Source organism: Juglans microcarpa x Juglans regia, chromosome 4D, assembly GCF_004785595.1.
Source record: "Juglans microcarpa x Juglans regia isolate MS1-56 chromosome 4D, Jm3101_v1.0, whole genome shotgun sequence".
Taxonomy (NCBI): domain Eukaryota; kingdom Viridiplantae; phylum Streptophyta; class Magnoliopsida; order Fagales; family Juglandaceae; genus Juglans; species Juglans microcarpa x Juglans regia.
The window spans coordinates 34,098,838-34,114,317 of record NC_054600.1 but is presented as its reverse complement, the minus strand read 5'-3'; the positions used below and the strand labels follow the sequence as shown (position 1 = coordinate 34,114,317).

General features: G+C 32.9%; 2 protein-coding genes across 10 annotated transcripts; both read left to right on the top strand.

Annotated features, from left to right (window-relative positions):
* Nucleotides 1-3,265: 3,265 nt before the first annotated feature.
* LOC121261315 (tRNA (cytosine(38)-C(5))-methyltransferase 2) lies at nucleotides 3,266-7,927 on the top strand. Of its 6 annotated transcripts, none has more exons than XR_005939870.1 (11): nucleotides 3,266-3,526; nucleotides 3,609-3,719; nucleotides 4,331-4,424; nucleotides 4,497-4,615; nucleotides 4,740-4,862; nucleotides 6,163-6,514; nucleotides 6,634-6,728; nucleotides 7,094-7,106; nucleotides 7,278-7,342; nucleotides 7,496-7,599; nucleotides 7,738-7,927. XR_005939870.1 is itself a non-coding variant. In XM_041163630.1 (11 exons), exons 1-10 carry the CDS (start codon nucleotides 3,452-3,454, stop codon nucleotides 7,575-7,577), a joined length of 1,182 nt encoding a protein of 393 aa, XP_041019564.1. In that variant the 5' UTR covers nucleotides 3,267-3,451; the 3' UTR covers nucleotides 7,578-7,599; nucleotides 7,738-7,927. The 6 variants fall into 6 exon arrangements, 4 of the variants coding, with proteins under 4 accessions (XP_041019565.1, XP_041019564.1, XP_041019566.1 ...); XM_041163630.1 differs by having other exon boundaries at nucleotides 3,267-3,526; nucleotides 7,094-7,159; XM_041163631.1 differs by having other exon boundaries at nucleotides 7,496-7,927.
* Nucleotides 7,928-9,819: 1,892 nt separating this feature from the next.
* LOC121261313 lies at nucleotides 9,820-15,477 on the top strand. 4 transcript variants are annotated; one of them, XM_041163626.1, is made up of 6 exons: nucleotides 9,825-10,038; nucleotides 11,014-11,449; nucleotides 11,740-12,042; nucleotides 13,456-13,544; nucleotides 13,626-13,717; nucleotides 15,216-15,477. In XM_041163626.1, exons 2-4 carry the CDS (start codon nucleotides 11,051-11,053, stop codon nucleotides 13,534-13,536), a joined length of 783 nt encoding a protein of 260 aa, XP_041019560.1. In that variant the 5' UTR covers nucleotides 9,825-10,038; nucleotides 11,014-11,050; the 3' UTR covers nucleotides 13,537-13,544; nucleotides 13,626-13,717; nucleotides 15,216-15,477. The 4 variants fall into 4 exon arrangements, with proteins under 4 accessions (XP_041019558.1, XP_041019560.1, XP_041019561.1 ...); XM_041163627.1 differs by having other exon boundaries at nucleotides 13,456-13,717; nucleotides 15,216-15,332; nucleotides 15,409-15,477; XM_041163625.1 differs by having other exon boundaries at nucleotides 13,456-13,717.
* Nucleotides 15,478-15,480: the final 3 nt, after the last annotated feature.

Genomic DNA, 15,480 nt, shown 5'->3' with positions numbered 1-15,480 from the left:
CGTACTATTCGTGCACTTCATTAATGTAATTGATTGTGTCACTTTTTTTGTTAATATAAAATAGTCTCATTTATCTTCATAACTCCTCAAAACTTCTCTCAACTCATCTATCTCATTCAATCTCATATAATCATTATAACTATAGGTGTAACCGGTCTGGTCCAATTTTTGATAAAATTTAGGACCGATTTTACATTTTTAAAAATCGATTACACACTGATTACCCTCCTAAGCTAATATCTTCGATTTTACAGGTTCTATTCGGTTTTTCGGTTTTAATAGCATTAATATTATGACATAAAATCTAATTAATATATTAATATACATTAGTATATCAATTAATTAAAGCAAAATATAATTAATATATTAATATACATTAGTATTACTAATATATTATGTATTTATCAAAATGAATATGTTGATAATTTCTTACACCATAAAATGTTATTAATATATATATCTTATGTTTAAAGCATATGATCAAATAAATTTTCACGTCTAAGATTAAAATTTTATGTTATAAATTATAATAACATTATCTTATATATAATTATAATTTATATTATTATATATATAAATTATATATAATATAAAAAAATTATATATAATATTAAAAAAATTAATTTAAAATATATAATATAGTGTACTGATCCTGTCCTGAAAAGTATAGAACCGGAACCGGATCGGTACAGGCCGGTTTTCGAACTAAGGGAACCGGTCCTGGATAAGACTAGTCCAAAAGCGGATTGGTCAAGTGAGTCCGGGCCCCTTTTGTGGTTAATTTTTATACCCTTAATTACAATTCTTTCAAATTTTCACACAAAGTAAAATAAATAATTTAACTTTTTTAAATCTCAAAATAAAAATAATATTAAAAATATATATTTTAATAATATTTTATTCAATTTTTAACTTTAATCTCAATTTATCTCATCTGCAAAAACAAATGAGGCCTGCTGAGTTTCCCCACATCAATGAAGTACGCAACGAGTATGTAAAAGTGACTATATACAGCATAATTGATAAATATATTATAAATCACAAAATTGTTTGAATATGATTTTTTGACATTATTTTTGTTTTGAAAGGTTATATTGGTTTTTTGTGTTTTGTTTTGAAATTTATAAAAGTTATAATTATTATATAATAATAATTTTGATAATTTTGATAATAATTTGGAAAAAAAAATTAAAAAATTTTGATAATTTTTCATCTTGTCTCATTGCCCAAACAAAATGTTGAGAATAATAATCAATTATTGTGTCTTTTATTGTATTACAGATGTAAATTTGGATGGGAATCTAGGTATTTGACTATAATCGGATCCACATCCAAATTTTTAACAGGGTTTGAATTTTCGTTGGGGTCAATCCGATTATCCAAGCAAGCACCTAATGATAAAAGGTTGGATATCTGGTTATATGAGTTGTAACCGGATACTTGAATTTTTCAAAAACCCATTTTAAGGTAAGGGTTACAAGCACAAAATGACGTCGTTTCAAATATCAAAACCACGTCATTTAGGACATCTAAACGGGATATAATTTTTTTAAAAAAGATTAGAGAAATCCGGTTCCAAGTACTTAGTTTCCACATTAGATAATTTTACATGTATCAAGATAGAGGTGCATTCGGATTATGGGTGTCAAATCGTGTTAACGGATCGTGTCAATACATGTATATTATACTATATAGGTTAACTCTAACTTGACCCGTTAAGCTTATTGTGTCAATATCTCAAACACTAACACGACCCATTAACATAACGGGTCGTGTTGTGTCAACCCGTTTTGATCCGTTTATATGAATGGATTGAACAGGCCCATAATTAACTCCATTGATCTAGTTAAGTTTAACATAATTTTATATAAATGTTAAAATCACAATATCTATAAAAAATATAAAACTAACTACGAGTCTAAAATTACAATCCAAATAATAAAAATATCGAAATTAAAATCTCAACAATTTTATTTTGTAGATATAAGGGTATAATTGTAACTTTAACTTTATTAACGGGTCATAACGGGTCATAACGTTATCAACCCATTAAGTTATCATGTTTTAACAGGTTAACCCGTTTTACCCAAACCCGTTAAGGTTAAACCCTAATATGCTTTTATCTTGTCTTGTTCATGTTGAATTAACGGGTCGTGTCACATATTGTTACCCCTAATTCGGATACCCACCCAAAAGCAAAATCCTGGCAGATACCTGTCTAGATGAACTTGATTTTCCAGATTTCGGATCAGACATAGAAAAAAAAAAAAAAAAAAAAAAAAAAACTACCCCATATGCATAGCTATAATTGTAATTCCCTTAAACAAGTCAAAATGAAAGAAACAAAATTAAAATAAATGAAAGATAGAGAACTTAGAAAGGAAAGAAGAAGAAATTTATTTGTAAATATAATTATTGATATATCAATAATTCTTTATAATTAATATGACTTATAGCATATTAAAAATGAATAAAACGAATTATTTTTTAAATGAAACTCAAATTCAAATTGGTTTGCTCTGTTGGACCCGAATGGATCTAACTCCAATATGTATATGTTGGATCCAAAACTCTTAACACACCTCAAAAACTAAACTTGATAAGATAATATTCATTTGCTCTCTTCGAGATAGCTCAATTTTATTAAAAAAGAAAATGAGAGAAAATGACAAAGAAAATTCAATAACTTTTCAGAATGTCTTGCACTATAGTATATATACTCCATGAAAATCCTACAAATCCCACGTAAAGCTAAGCAGAGGCCATGGGCTTTTACGTCCTAACAGCAAATAAATATAAATGGAGATAAAAGCAACTGGGCTTATTAACACAAATCTAGTCCATTACAATAAAACTAAGTAAAGAAAACATTAGCCATCCGAGCCCATAGAAGTCACTGAGCCCAGCCCATTCTCAATACAAGTAATTTAATTTATACATAGATAAAAATTAAAAGTTAAATAAAATATTATTTTTAATATTATTTTTATTTTAAAATATTAAAATATTTATAATATTTTATATAGAAATATAAGAAAATTATAATAATTATATAAAATAAAATGAGATGAGAAATTTATCGTTTATAGATGAGATGAGATGAGATGAGTAAAAATAAAATTAAATAAAATATTTTTAAAATATATAATTTTTAATATTATTTTTATTTTAAAATTTAAAAGAATTAAATTATTTATTTTATTTTATATAAAAATTTTAAAAAATTATGATTATGAATTGAGAAGAGGTAAAAGAATTTGTGAAAACAAACTATGGCAAGCAGGCATCTCCATTCTCCTGTGTCCCGAAATCCTGGTAAACCGAACCGTGACAAAAACCTAGTGATTGGAACCGCCGTTATTTCACCGCTCAACCAAATCGAATAGGCTACTGCTTTATCGTCTTGCATGAGAAAAACAACCCCCTTTGTCGCAGACAACAACCCGATCCCATGGCGGAGGGTTCTCTCAAGCAAGTAGACAAGCCCTGGAGAGTTCTCGAATTCTACAGCGGTATTGGGGGCCTGGTAATATAGATTCTCAACCTAAACTTTTATTCTCTCGCTGTATGTGTGTGTTTTGAAATTAATCTGTTTCTGGTTTGGTTAGAGGTACTCGCTAATGAAGTCGGGTGTAAATGCAAAAGTAGTAGACGCATTCGATATAAACGACAAAGCTAACGATGTTTACGAGCTCAATTTTGGCCACCGTCCCCATCAGGTTTGCTCTTTCAGAAAAATAGTTTATGCTGATTGTTTTGCTTTCATAAGTAGGATGATGGGGTCAAGTTTTAATACCGGTACACCCAGCTTACTGTGTAACATTTTCAAAGTAAAAACTCTTTCCATTTTAACTCTCATCTCACCAGTTTACAAGGACAACTGCAACTTTTTGTTACTGAATTACTTGCTTGAATGTTCACCTTGATTATACTCGTGGAGGTTAATGTAGCTTTTCACTTAATGCAAACTTTAGGTTGGCCACATATTGTCCCCGGTTAACTTTGATATTTCTTCAGTACCCAATTTTGAATATTTGGCATTGGGTTTTCGAAAATGGATTTTGCTATTTGAAAAATGAAACATTTTGGGTGTTCATCTTTAAGCTGCTCCAGAAAGGCTAGTTTGTTACTACTCATATCCCTGGTTAAAATATTAGTTTGTATTTGTGCTTTAAGCTGCTCAAAACGAGGATTTCTTCTTGGTCCAGAGTCTGGACCTTGCCTTTAAGCTAGTCCTTTTTTCAAATTGATGGGGTTTGGACTTTCACTTGCCGAGACAAAGTTTTCTGAAGTAATAGAGTTTGTCTTGTAAATATGTTGATCGGCACAGGGTAATATTCAGAGCTTGACTGCTGCTGATCTCGACAGCTATGGGGCACACGCATGGCTTCTTTCTCCTCCCTGTCAACCTTACACTCGGCAAGGTAAATCATCGCTATATTTTATCGATAATTTTGTTAATTGCTCAATAGTTTCAGCAAGCATCTTATGATTAGGTCTCCAAAAGGATTCTGGCGATGCTAGGGCGTTCTCTTTTCTCAAGATTCTTGAACTTATTCCTCACACTTCAAAGCCTCCGAATATGTTACTAGTGGAAAATGTTGTTGGATTTGAGGTTTGTTCTTTGTATTTCTGCTCATCACCTGAAGTTAAATTTCTTCACTTGGTGATAGACATATGCCCTTTTCTGTTGAAGATTTTATTTTTCATTATGCTGACCTTTTTTCCCTTCTTCGCAGACATCTGATACACATACAAAAATGATTGATATATTGGCAAAAACAAACTTTGTTGTACAGGAGTTTATATTGAGCCCTTTACAATTTGGTGTCCCATATTCCAGGCCACGTTATTTTTGCCTGGTATCCTATCTCTCTTTCTCTCTTTATTTGAATTGCTATTATTAGATTTTTTTGCTTGTTATTCTTTTCACCTTGCTTCCTTTGTGTCTCATGTGGTGTATTTGGTGGAAAAGGAACGAGCGATGCTTTAATAATAAGGAGCGGACCATGGAGGAAATCTGGAAATTCTTTATATTTTCTTTATTGCAATGGTTTTCTGTTTTAGGGCTTGATGGAGCTTTAGCTCATGATTTTCTGTCTTCTTTTTCCCCTTCTTAGAATGTAATTAGGTGTTTTCTTTTATATACTTCATGTGTACATGGGCTTCGCCTATTACATTTGTTGAATAAAATTTCTTTTTGCTTGTAAAAAAAATATATATATATTTTCACCTTGCTTCTAAAAAATACTCTCCTAGACTGGAGCAGATGAATTTAGTGGGTTTTTAACGCCCAGTGAATTGAGCTGAGGTTTATCTATTTTTAAAACCGTTGAACTTCATAAGGGGCCTTTTTCTGGTGCTGTGGTAAGGTTTCAGGCTACTAAGTGTGTGTGTGTGTGTGTGTGGATACATGACAGTGGCCACTTCATGCGAAAATTGTTGAAGGGTGGGACTGACTCCAAGCCCTCCCCTCCGAGGACCTATTTAGGCAGGAACAGTGTTTGATAATAACCTTTATTTAGTTTTGAACTAAATTGAGTTTCATTCTGACAGATAGATAATCAAATAATGAATTTGGTTTAGTTGGCTGGAGAGAATCAATACTTTGCCCCTAGGTATGATAGAATCTTAAAAATGGTATGCCTACTGGAACATGTATGGGCTTTGGTAATTTGATTTTAGTTGGGGAAGTGAATTGCAAGATGCTTGCATTTCTAAGATTTATGATGTCTTCCTACATATATTTTTTTTAAACATGGAGAGTGGATATAAAATTCAAGTAATTGATTTCTGTTAAATTTTGTTTTTATTTTCAGAAAATAGTTATTGTACCAACTTTGTCAATATGATTGATATATTCTTTGGCCAGTCAAAAAATAAAAAATTCTTACTTAAAAGCCAAGGTAGAGGCACCTATCCTCTTATTTTGTAAAGGTATTGAAGATGGGTCGTGATATGATTGTTATCTTTATCAATATTCAATGTGACTATTGAAGCTCCTGTTTCCCACTTCATGGTTGACTGACCATGTTTATGGATAAGTATGTTGACAAAAATATTGTAGAAGATTTTAGTTATCCAGGATTTTGGATCCGTGTGTTTTTTCATCTTCTCAAGATTCCTAATATAGTTGCATAATCGATCTTCTTTACTTTATAGGCAAAAAGGAGACCTTCATCTTTCCAAAATCAACTTCTCAATAACAGGCTGCTTTTGTGTCCAAGCCCACTGTTTGGGCATCATGATAACACAGTGGCCAATGAATATGATCAATCAGAGGAGAGCTGGGACAAAGTGCTGCAGTCCTGTGAGCCAGTGGAGAAATTTCTTGAATTCGAGAATCATGGTGATCAAACAGGTACCGAATCTGGTTTCTTGGACAGCACCATTGTTCCTACAGATGCTTATGGATCCCTAGAGAAAAATGATAATGCGAATGGACATGATAGTAGCTCTTTAGGCCAGTACCTTGTTCCACTGAGCTTGATAGAGCGGTGGGGAAGTGTTATGGGTATCCTTAATTTCTTTTCGTAGTCATTATTGACACATTCTGTTTCCTATGTCATTATTCATAAACCAAATTTTGTTCTCTCTCCCTCTTTGTCTAACTATATCCTTAAAAGATTTCAGATATTGTCTATCCTGATTCAAAGCGTTGCTGTTGTTTTACTAAAAGTTACTATCGATATGTGAAAGGGACTGGCTCTCTTTTGGCTACTGTCCAGGTAGGGTTTTATTGAACGTTATGGGTAGGTACATAAGTACATAACGACACACATGGAGTTGGGACTACAAATAGAGCTAATAGGAGGTTGCCTAAGAAAAATGCTTTCAATAGTATTCTAAACACTTGCCAGGTCAAAACTTACTTTCAATAAAATGACTGTTTGGATCAAATTATCTACTTTATGTCATATTTTGGTATATATTACAGGGCTCTGAATGAGTATGTTACACCTTATTATATCTAGTTTGGGCAGGAAAATTCACACCTCTTGATTTTATCCTCTTGTTTTACTGTGGCCTTTTTAATAGTATTTTGTTATGGTTTTTCTGTAGCCATGACTTATATAAATTGGTGAACATGCAGCCAAAGAAGAAAGGTAAATCATCTCCGCTGAAAGAGCAATGCCTTAGATTTTTTACTCCTAGGGAGGTATGTGCATTATGCTTTGTGTGTGCGTTTGTTTCACTTTTCTTTTGGTTGTTTACCTTTTCCAATTTCATTTTTGCTAATGTGAGAGATCCCCCCCCAACCCACACACAACAATTAGGTTGCCAATCTACATTCATTTCCGGAAGACTTTCACTTTCCACAGCACATAAGCCTTAGACAACGGTACGTTATTCACGAATTTAATTCCGATATGCCTTCTTTTACTCTTCTGATTCTTCTATTTATGAAAAATCAGCTACTACCTCTGAACATATCATTGTAGAAGAAGACTCTATTTGGCTAATATGTGAAATAATTCAGTTTCTTTTGCTGCAGGTATGCATTGCTGGGTAACAGTTTAAGCATAGCAGTGGTTTCTCCCTTAATCAGATATCTATTTGCCGAGCCATCTGTTTAAAAGATGCAGATTTTTCCATTTGGTGAGGCGATACCCATGCCTAACTTTCTAGATTGCAATGAGATCGACCTGATAATTAAGTATTGCCACTACTTTTGAAATAGTTACAATCTAGGTATCAATCTAATATCCACCCCATATTTCCTATCACATTGTCTAGGAGGTTCAAAAGCCTGTTAGCGATTCAAGATGTTGCCAGTGTTGTAAGACGAAACAAATGTTGAGGATAAGTTGCACATACACACGTTCAAAATGCTGTAGAAGACAGGCGATTCGGTCAAGTCACATATTGGAGAACAGTTCCTGAAGACAAGCAAGATGCGGTATCAAATGTCTTTTTGTATTGTTCAGTGACATGCATGTCTGTATGGCAAACTAATCTCTCCCCCATCCCCTTTCTTCGAAAAAGATTATCATCGTTAAGAGAACAAACGAGACCCGGGAGTGTCCGGGGAAGCAGCCACTGTTTTATTAATTTTCAGTTGATAAACTAAGAACGAGTAATTATGCGTTGCTTCAATTACAGGCTCGATTCATCTGACAAGATCGATTAAACTCCAAGCTGAAAGAGGATTTTTATTTTTTATTTTTTTTTTTTTTACAGTGAGGGTTGGGATGTGGATACTCATCTCTGAAGAAGAGGTAAAAAACATTTGGCTTTATTGTTATCGTTCTGATGTAAAAATATATATATATATATATATATATATATTTTTTAAATAAACCTTTGCCTTTTATAATTTTGTTAGTTTTCCAAAATCCAAACTTGGGATAAGAAAAAATCTATGCAGTCTCTTACTATTTACACAATCTCCATACTCCCTATTTTTTTAAATTTTTATTATTTTTTTCTTTTATAAAATATTTAATACATGAATAATGAATTAGTTTAAAAAAAATTAAAATTTTAAAATATATAGTATGTAGAGATTGCAGAGGTTGTATAGCATTACTAAACATCTTTCTTATATCAAGTTCTCTTACTTTTTTTATTTTAACCATATAAAGTTCTCTTACAGTTAACTTGAGTCATTGATTGATACTAATTTAGTTAAATTTGTAATTTTTAGGATCATAATATTTTATTACGCTTTCGAATCCAACGTTTACGACGACTCATTTTATCGACACTTACCTAGTGGTAGCCATTTTCATTTTGGCAACTTCACTTATCTATCAGTATTTAATGACTTAACACTATATCCATATATAATATCAAAGTATTTTAATTCATCATTTAGATAATTCCTTCTGTAACTTAAATTAGTGTGACGTGATCCCTACTCTGATACTAATTGTTAAAGACCCAATCATTAATTCAAGAGCTTTAGGATTGTTGGTTACTAATTTGGTTAAATCTTTAATCTTTATGATCATAACAAAATAATGGTTAAAAGATCAATAAATAATTTTTTTTTTTAAAAACTATCTTGATTCAGTCCGAATAATGATTCAATCTACACATATGAAAAACTGTCAATTATAATTCACAATCTGTATGTCTTTTCTATATAATTTAAACCTTTATCTCGACCATTTCCACTATTGTGCCTTTAACTCCGTTCAAAGAAGTGTCAAAAGAAAAAGAAAAACCAAAGTAATCGCACCAATTTATGGTTAGATGATTTGTGAGAGGATGCTATTCTTCGAGTACAAGTATGGTATGACCAAGATATAGGAAATGATATTCCACCCAACAACCTCTGTTTTTTTTTTTTCCTCTCTCTCCTCTTAGCACCCAACAACCTATCTTGGAAAGGTATCTAACCCGAATATTTCATATTGCTTAATATATCCAATTTCTCAGAGGATAGAGACATATTTAAAGAGATAAATTTGCAAAAACAAAATATATATATATATATATTTTTTTTTCCCATCATACAACAAGATTTTTTCATTTATCAGAAATTTAGAAAATTCCTCGATTTGAATAATGACACTCCGTTTTCAATTCTCGTGTTTACAAGTCAATTTGATTAATGACACTCCGTCCACAGTTCCCCTTTTTTTTTTTCAAACAAAAAGAAGAAAAAGAGTTGTGCGCACGGCATATCGTTACTTTTTTGTGAAATACAATTATAAATTATATAAGTATCGTACATTTTTTTTTTTAAAAGTGAGATTTTGTTAAAAATCTAAAACTTTTATATGAATTTTATATTTATTTATTTATTTTTAAAAAAATATAAAATATTTACAAATATCATTTTTCCTATTTTATATCGTTGATATTTCAAAACTTAAAACCCACGAAAGAAAAAACACCTATTTATTGGGTAACTAAAAATTTAAATATACGAATATACGATATTTTTATTTTCACAAACCCTAGCTCTTTTCCCCCTTTCAAGCCACAGATCACAAGAAACACAAATCCATTTGAATGAGAAGCACAACTCGTTCAAGAAAAGAAAGCAGGATTCCTCAGTGTCCGAATTCCGCACGATCATCGTGGAAGGTCAGTGAATTCTATCCTCAATTCGAGTTCTAGGGTTTTGATTATTTCTCTGAATACTTGTTTATTTTGATCCTATCTGCATTTATTTTGGTACGAGCTCAAATAATTTGGTTCTTTTTTCTCTCGCTCTTTTGTGTTTGATGTTCTCTGCATGCTTAAAGAATGAAAGTGTTTTATCTTTTGCTTCTATTTTTTTTAATTCAGTGGTTGCACAGGACATGTTTGTTTTTTTGCTTGATGAGTTTGTTTTGTTTTGATTTTGGATTATCGATTTATTTAAATATATGCTATCTTAGCCTTTGATTTAGTAGTTCTGTTGTATATATTTGGATTGTAAGATTTTCTATTGAAACTAATTGATGTGTAATTAATTTGTGCATGATCTAGCACCCGTATTCTAGATTTTGTTTTTTCTTTTCTGATTTTGTTTTGTTTTGATTTGGATTATCGATTTATTTAAATATATGCTATCTTAGCCTTTGATTTAGTAGTTCTGTTGTTTATATTTGGGTTGTAAGATTTTCTATTGAAACTAATTGTTGTGTAATTAATTTGTACATGATCTAGCACCCGTATTCTAGATTTTGTTTTTTCTTTTCTGATTTTGTTTACATGTGATTGGTTTTATTGGATTGTTAATTCTCTTTGAAAAAAGATTATGATTTCAAGTTAAAGCATATGATGAAAAGAAGTTAAAATATATATACACATGCACACACATGATGGTTGTTCCGATAAACATCAGAATGATTGGTTGTTTCCTGAAAAGAAGTTAAATGTTATTTTTAATTGTCAGGGTCATATAAACAGTTCGCACAGCATGATGTTACTGCTAACTGCTCTTGGAATTGCTTCTGCATTTCTTTATGGCTATTGCAATCAATGACCCATTGGATGAAAAGTGTACTATTTGATATGTTTCGAGTAAAAAGAGATCCCTCTGATTGTAACATATAATTTTCTTTGTTGGTACAGGTTTTGTGATTTTGAGTTTTGCGTTAGCATAACAATCATGAGATTCAAGAAGGGGGGTAAAGTTGAGGTACTGATAAAGAAAGAGGTGCCTCCAGGTGAGTGGCGTTGTGCTAGGATTATCTCAGATAATGGACGCACTTACAGTGTTGTATTCGAAGGTTCTTGCAGCATGGGAAGTGAGGCACTTGTTGAGCGAGTGCCAAGGAAGGCCATTAGGCCTTTCCCTCCTGTGGGAAGTGTGGAGAGTTGGGCGGTTGGAGATGTGGTGGAAGTGTTTGATGTTGGTTCGTGGAAAATAGCCATGGTTTCGAAGGTCTTAGGCAGGGATTATTATTTGGCTAGGCTATTGGGATCTCATGAGGAGTTCAAAGTTCACAAATCCAACATCCGGGTGCGTCAGTCTTGGCAAGATAATGAATGGTTTGTGATTGGAAAGGTGAGTTTCTGTTTTTGTCTTGCATTTGTTTGTTATTATACTGAGTTTCAGTTAGACTTTAGTGAGAACATTTGAAAGTTCTTGCTTTTCTTTTAGTGTGTCCCCAATAATTTTTCTCACTTGGTAGTTGAATTTCTGTGTAACAGTCTGTGAATAGTTTGCACTTTTGATCGAGAAACACTCTGCCTATCATTGTTTGCATGGTGTTTTTCCCAGGAACATAGTGGCACTGAATCAGTATGTATCCTTACCTCTGCATTGATTAATTTTATTTTGGCTTCTGTTCACAGGGTCAAGGGAGTTGTGAGGTGGTGAAAAGTGACAAGCCATCTAGCTTGAACTGTCATCATATGATTTCTGAGTTTCCGCAATTTAATACAAGGAGAAAGATGCAGACAGGAAATAATTGTGTAGCTGCTCAAGACAATACTTGTTTCCAGGAGTCTCATATTGTCTCATCTAGAACATTGAAGAGATTTTCCCCTTATTTCTCCTCTCATTTTGAAGCAAATACCAGAACAATGAGAGGAATCCAGAAAGAGGGTGAGCATAGAAGACTGATTTCAGAGTCAGTATCCCCATTGCTGGAAAAGGTAGATGCTGTTGCTTACCCACGAGTAAATCTGGGTGAAACATACATGCATGCTTCCTCTAATAATGAAACTGGATATTTTGAATTGGAGAGGGGAAATCAGAATGGTTCAATTTTTTGTTTTCATGAAAGAAATTCGGAACCTATTGATTGTGGTAGTGTTTCATCTTCTGTTGGTAGTTGTAGTGTTGTTAGTGACAGTCCAAATAAGTTGTCTGGTCATATTTTATCAGGCCATACTCAAGATGCAGATTCCTTTCATAATTGTGGATATGAGGAAGGAAAATGTCTTCGTTCCATGAATGAGAATGTAGCGGCAAGAATCCATATATTAGAGTTGCATGCTTATCGCTGCACTCTAGAAGCAATATATGCTTCTGGGTCCTTAAGTTGGGAACAAGAAGCTCTATTGACAAATCTCCGCATTTCACTCAACATTTCTAATGATGAACATTTGATGGAGATAAGGAATTTAAAATCAGCCCGAACTGGCATTTATTGTAGTTAACTAATAATCAAGGTATTTTGTTTTACCTTAGAATGAGATATTCACTGTTGGCTTTAAGGCCCTCAGATCATTGTAAGAAGCTGGAGAAATGGCTACATTTTTGTAGCGTCGGTCTTGGTGATCAATTAGTAGTTTGGAAATTATGTACCAAATACTTTTATACAGAAATGAATATTTCCAGGCTCATTGCGATGCTCTTATTTTTTTCTCTTGTTCTTGTGTTATTGAATTTGGGGGTGGATTTATGATTCTAATCATGTTCCAGCAAAGATCATGAATTTCTTTTCAATTACCAGAGAACATTTGGCTTTCATATCTTTTGAAAGTTCTTGTTGACCTCTCAATTTGCATCTTGTAGATTTGAGAGAGAGAGAGAGAGAGAGAGAGAGAGAGAGAGAGAGAGAGAGCTCTGAAAAAAAAAGGAAATTAAGAGCCTTGAATAGCTAATGTGCTATATCTGATGTTCTGGATATGTAAATGACAAGTTTCATTCTGACCCATATGTCTGTTTGTGTAGAATATTAGCGTGTTTGCCTGTCTTTTATCATGCTTGGCGGGTTGACCAATGTGGTATTAGAAAGAATGGTGGAAGATCTTCAGTTGTTTATTGGGTGACAAGTGGAATTTGAATCCTGGGGATTGAGATTTTCTTAAATCTTCTAGCCCGTGGATATTATTGTTATTCCTTCCCCTCAATATATCTGTACTCCATTTTAGTTCATGCAGTAGTAGTTATAACATCAATTGACTTGTCGTACAAGCAAGGGAGTAAAAAGAAAGCTATTTTGTGCTCCTTTGTATAAACATTTTGATGGATTTTAACATGGTCTTGCTTGATAGCCTCACGATATAGCACTGGGTATTCTGTTTCAGGAGTGTTATTGATGAAACCCCTACTTTTTCCAGGGCCAAAGTTGGAGGCTTGCATGCCTTGCTTCCAAAGGTCTGAAGATGATGCTGGATTTTGCTGCCTTTCTCTGGGCTTAAACAATTGGGCAAGAACTGCATCCAATTTTACATAAGATGATGGATTACCACTGTGTGGTCTCATTATTTAATCTGGTTCGATGATATAGTTGATTTCAGGTCTGCTGGGAACCATGGACACACGTGGTGCCTATGTGAAACCAGTTTTTGAAACAGCTGGGAGATCAATCTTGATATGAAGGTCTTCTTATTAAACTTCTTTTTCAAATAACTCACATCACCATGTTTTCTTACATATAAAATCTTTATTTAGTGTATTAAGGCCTCGTTTGTTTTAGCTGACGAGATGAGATGAGATGAAAGTTGAATAAAATATTGTTAGAATATATTTTTTTAATATTATTTTTGTCTTGGGATTTGAAAAGGTTGAATTGTTTTTACTTATAAAAAAAAAAAGTCGAATTGTTTATTTTATTTTGTGCGAGAATTTGGGAAAGTTGTAATGATTAGATGAGATGAGATGAGAAGTTTTGTGAAAGTGAACGAGGCCCAAGTTTTCTCTTATTACTCTGGATAAGTTTCTGTTAATTTAGTTTAATTTCCAATCATTTCTCCAGATTGACAGGTATGGATTTTTCTAGTTTTCTGTTGCATTTAATATTTGATAGATTTGATGCTACTCTTTAGTGATTGTATAATCCATAAGATCTACTTGAATGATGATTATCTGTGTTTCCAAAAGTCCTATTGTGTTACCGAAGTCAACCCACAACCCTTGCACTTTTGTTAAAGACCTGGGACAATATTTCAAAGCTCCCTTCCGATACCCTACTTCCTTGCTTTCCCTTTTAGGAACTTCCCCCTTTATACTTTTCAATGTTTTCATGGTGGATATCTGCTAATCAGTAATAGGAAGTGGTTTCTTTCACTCTGTTACTTAGGGCATGATGACTTGGGTTTTTCATAAAACCCCAGCTATACCATGGAATTCTTATTTGGACGGAGAATGGAGACCTTATTTATTGTTGATAGTTATACTCAAAACGCAACAAACCTGATCATTCAATTATAAAATTGAATGATAAGAAACTATCATTATAATGAACTATGGACGCATGGTGATGTACTCTGGGTTGATTGCTATATGATTTGTTGCATGCCCTCATAAGATAATGAGGTCTGGAGGGAGTTGGCATTTATTAAAAAATTAGTAACCATCAACAGCCTGGTTAAGAAGTGATAGTACTCGATTACACATTTTTCCTGCCTACAAATGTCACTGATTTCATTTCTGTGAACAGAACTTTTCTTTATTAGTGAAACATAGGCATGTCTTTTTTTGTCTCAGTTACCTTCTTAGAATCCATTCTAGTGGACTTGGGGAGCATTTTGGTGGTAGTATGCATTTTTGCCAAATAAGATTGACATTGGGCGCAGACAATTTTTGGTTTCTGTCGTTACTCTTGAGTGTATCGTTTAGTTAATTTTGCTTTAGAGGACTCAAATTTTGTTTGAGGGGTGTTATTATTATTTTTCTCTGTTATTTAGTTGTTGTTTTTTAATCTCACAGCGCACTGCATAATGCTACTCTATCATTATCATTGTACAAACCACTTAATGAGCTCTGTAGATACACTGTCTTGAACTTTAAAAACTGAGTGGTCGGTTGATCCCATTATTTCAGGCTTAAGACACTTGATTATCGAGTTCAAACTTATCCTGAATATGGATGTTTGCAGGTCACTTGATTATCATGTCCAGCCATGGAGTCCCTTGGAGTTTGCTGATGATGAGTATGATAGCTGATCCAATGGAGGGTGAATTTCATGAAATCCGATTATTCAGTTGAATTTTAGGTCTTGGAATTCTGACATTCAAAGTAACTATAGGCATCTCTGTTTCTTAAAACCAAGTAGTTTTTCCAACTTGTAGAAGGATGCAGTGTGAAAATTTAGACGATATTCATAGGGGATAATTGGACATGGAAGCACCTCAACATTGTAA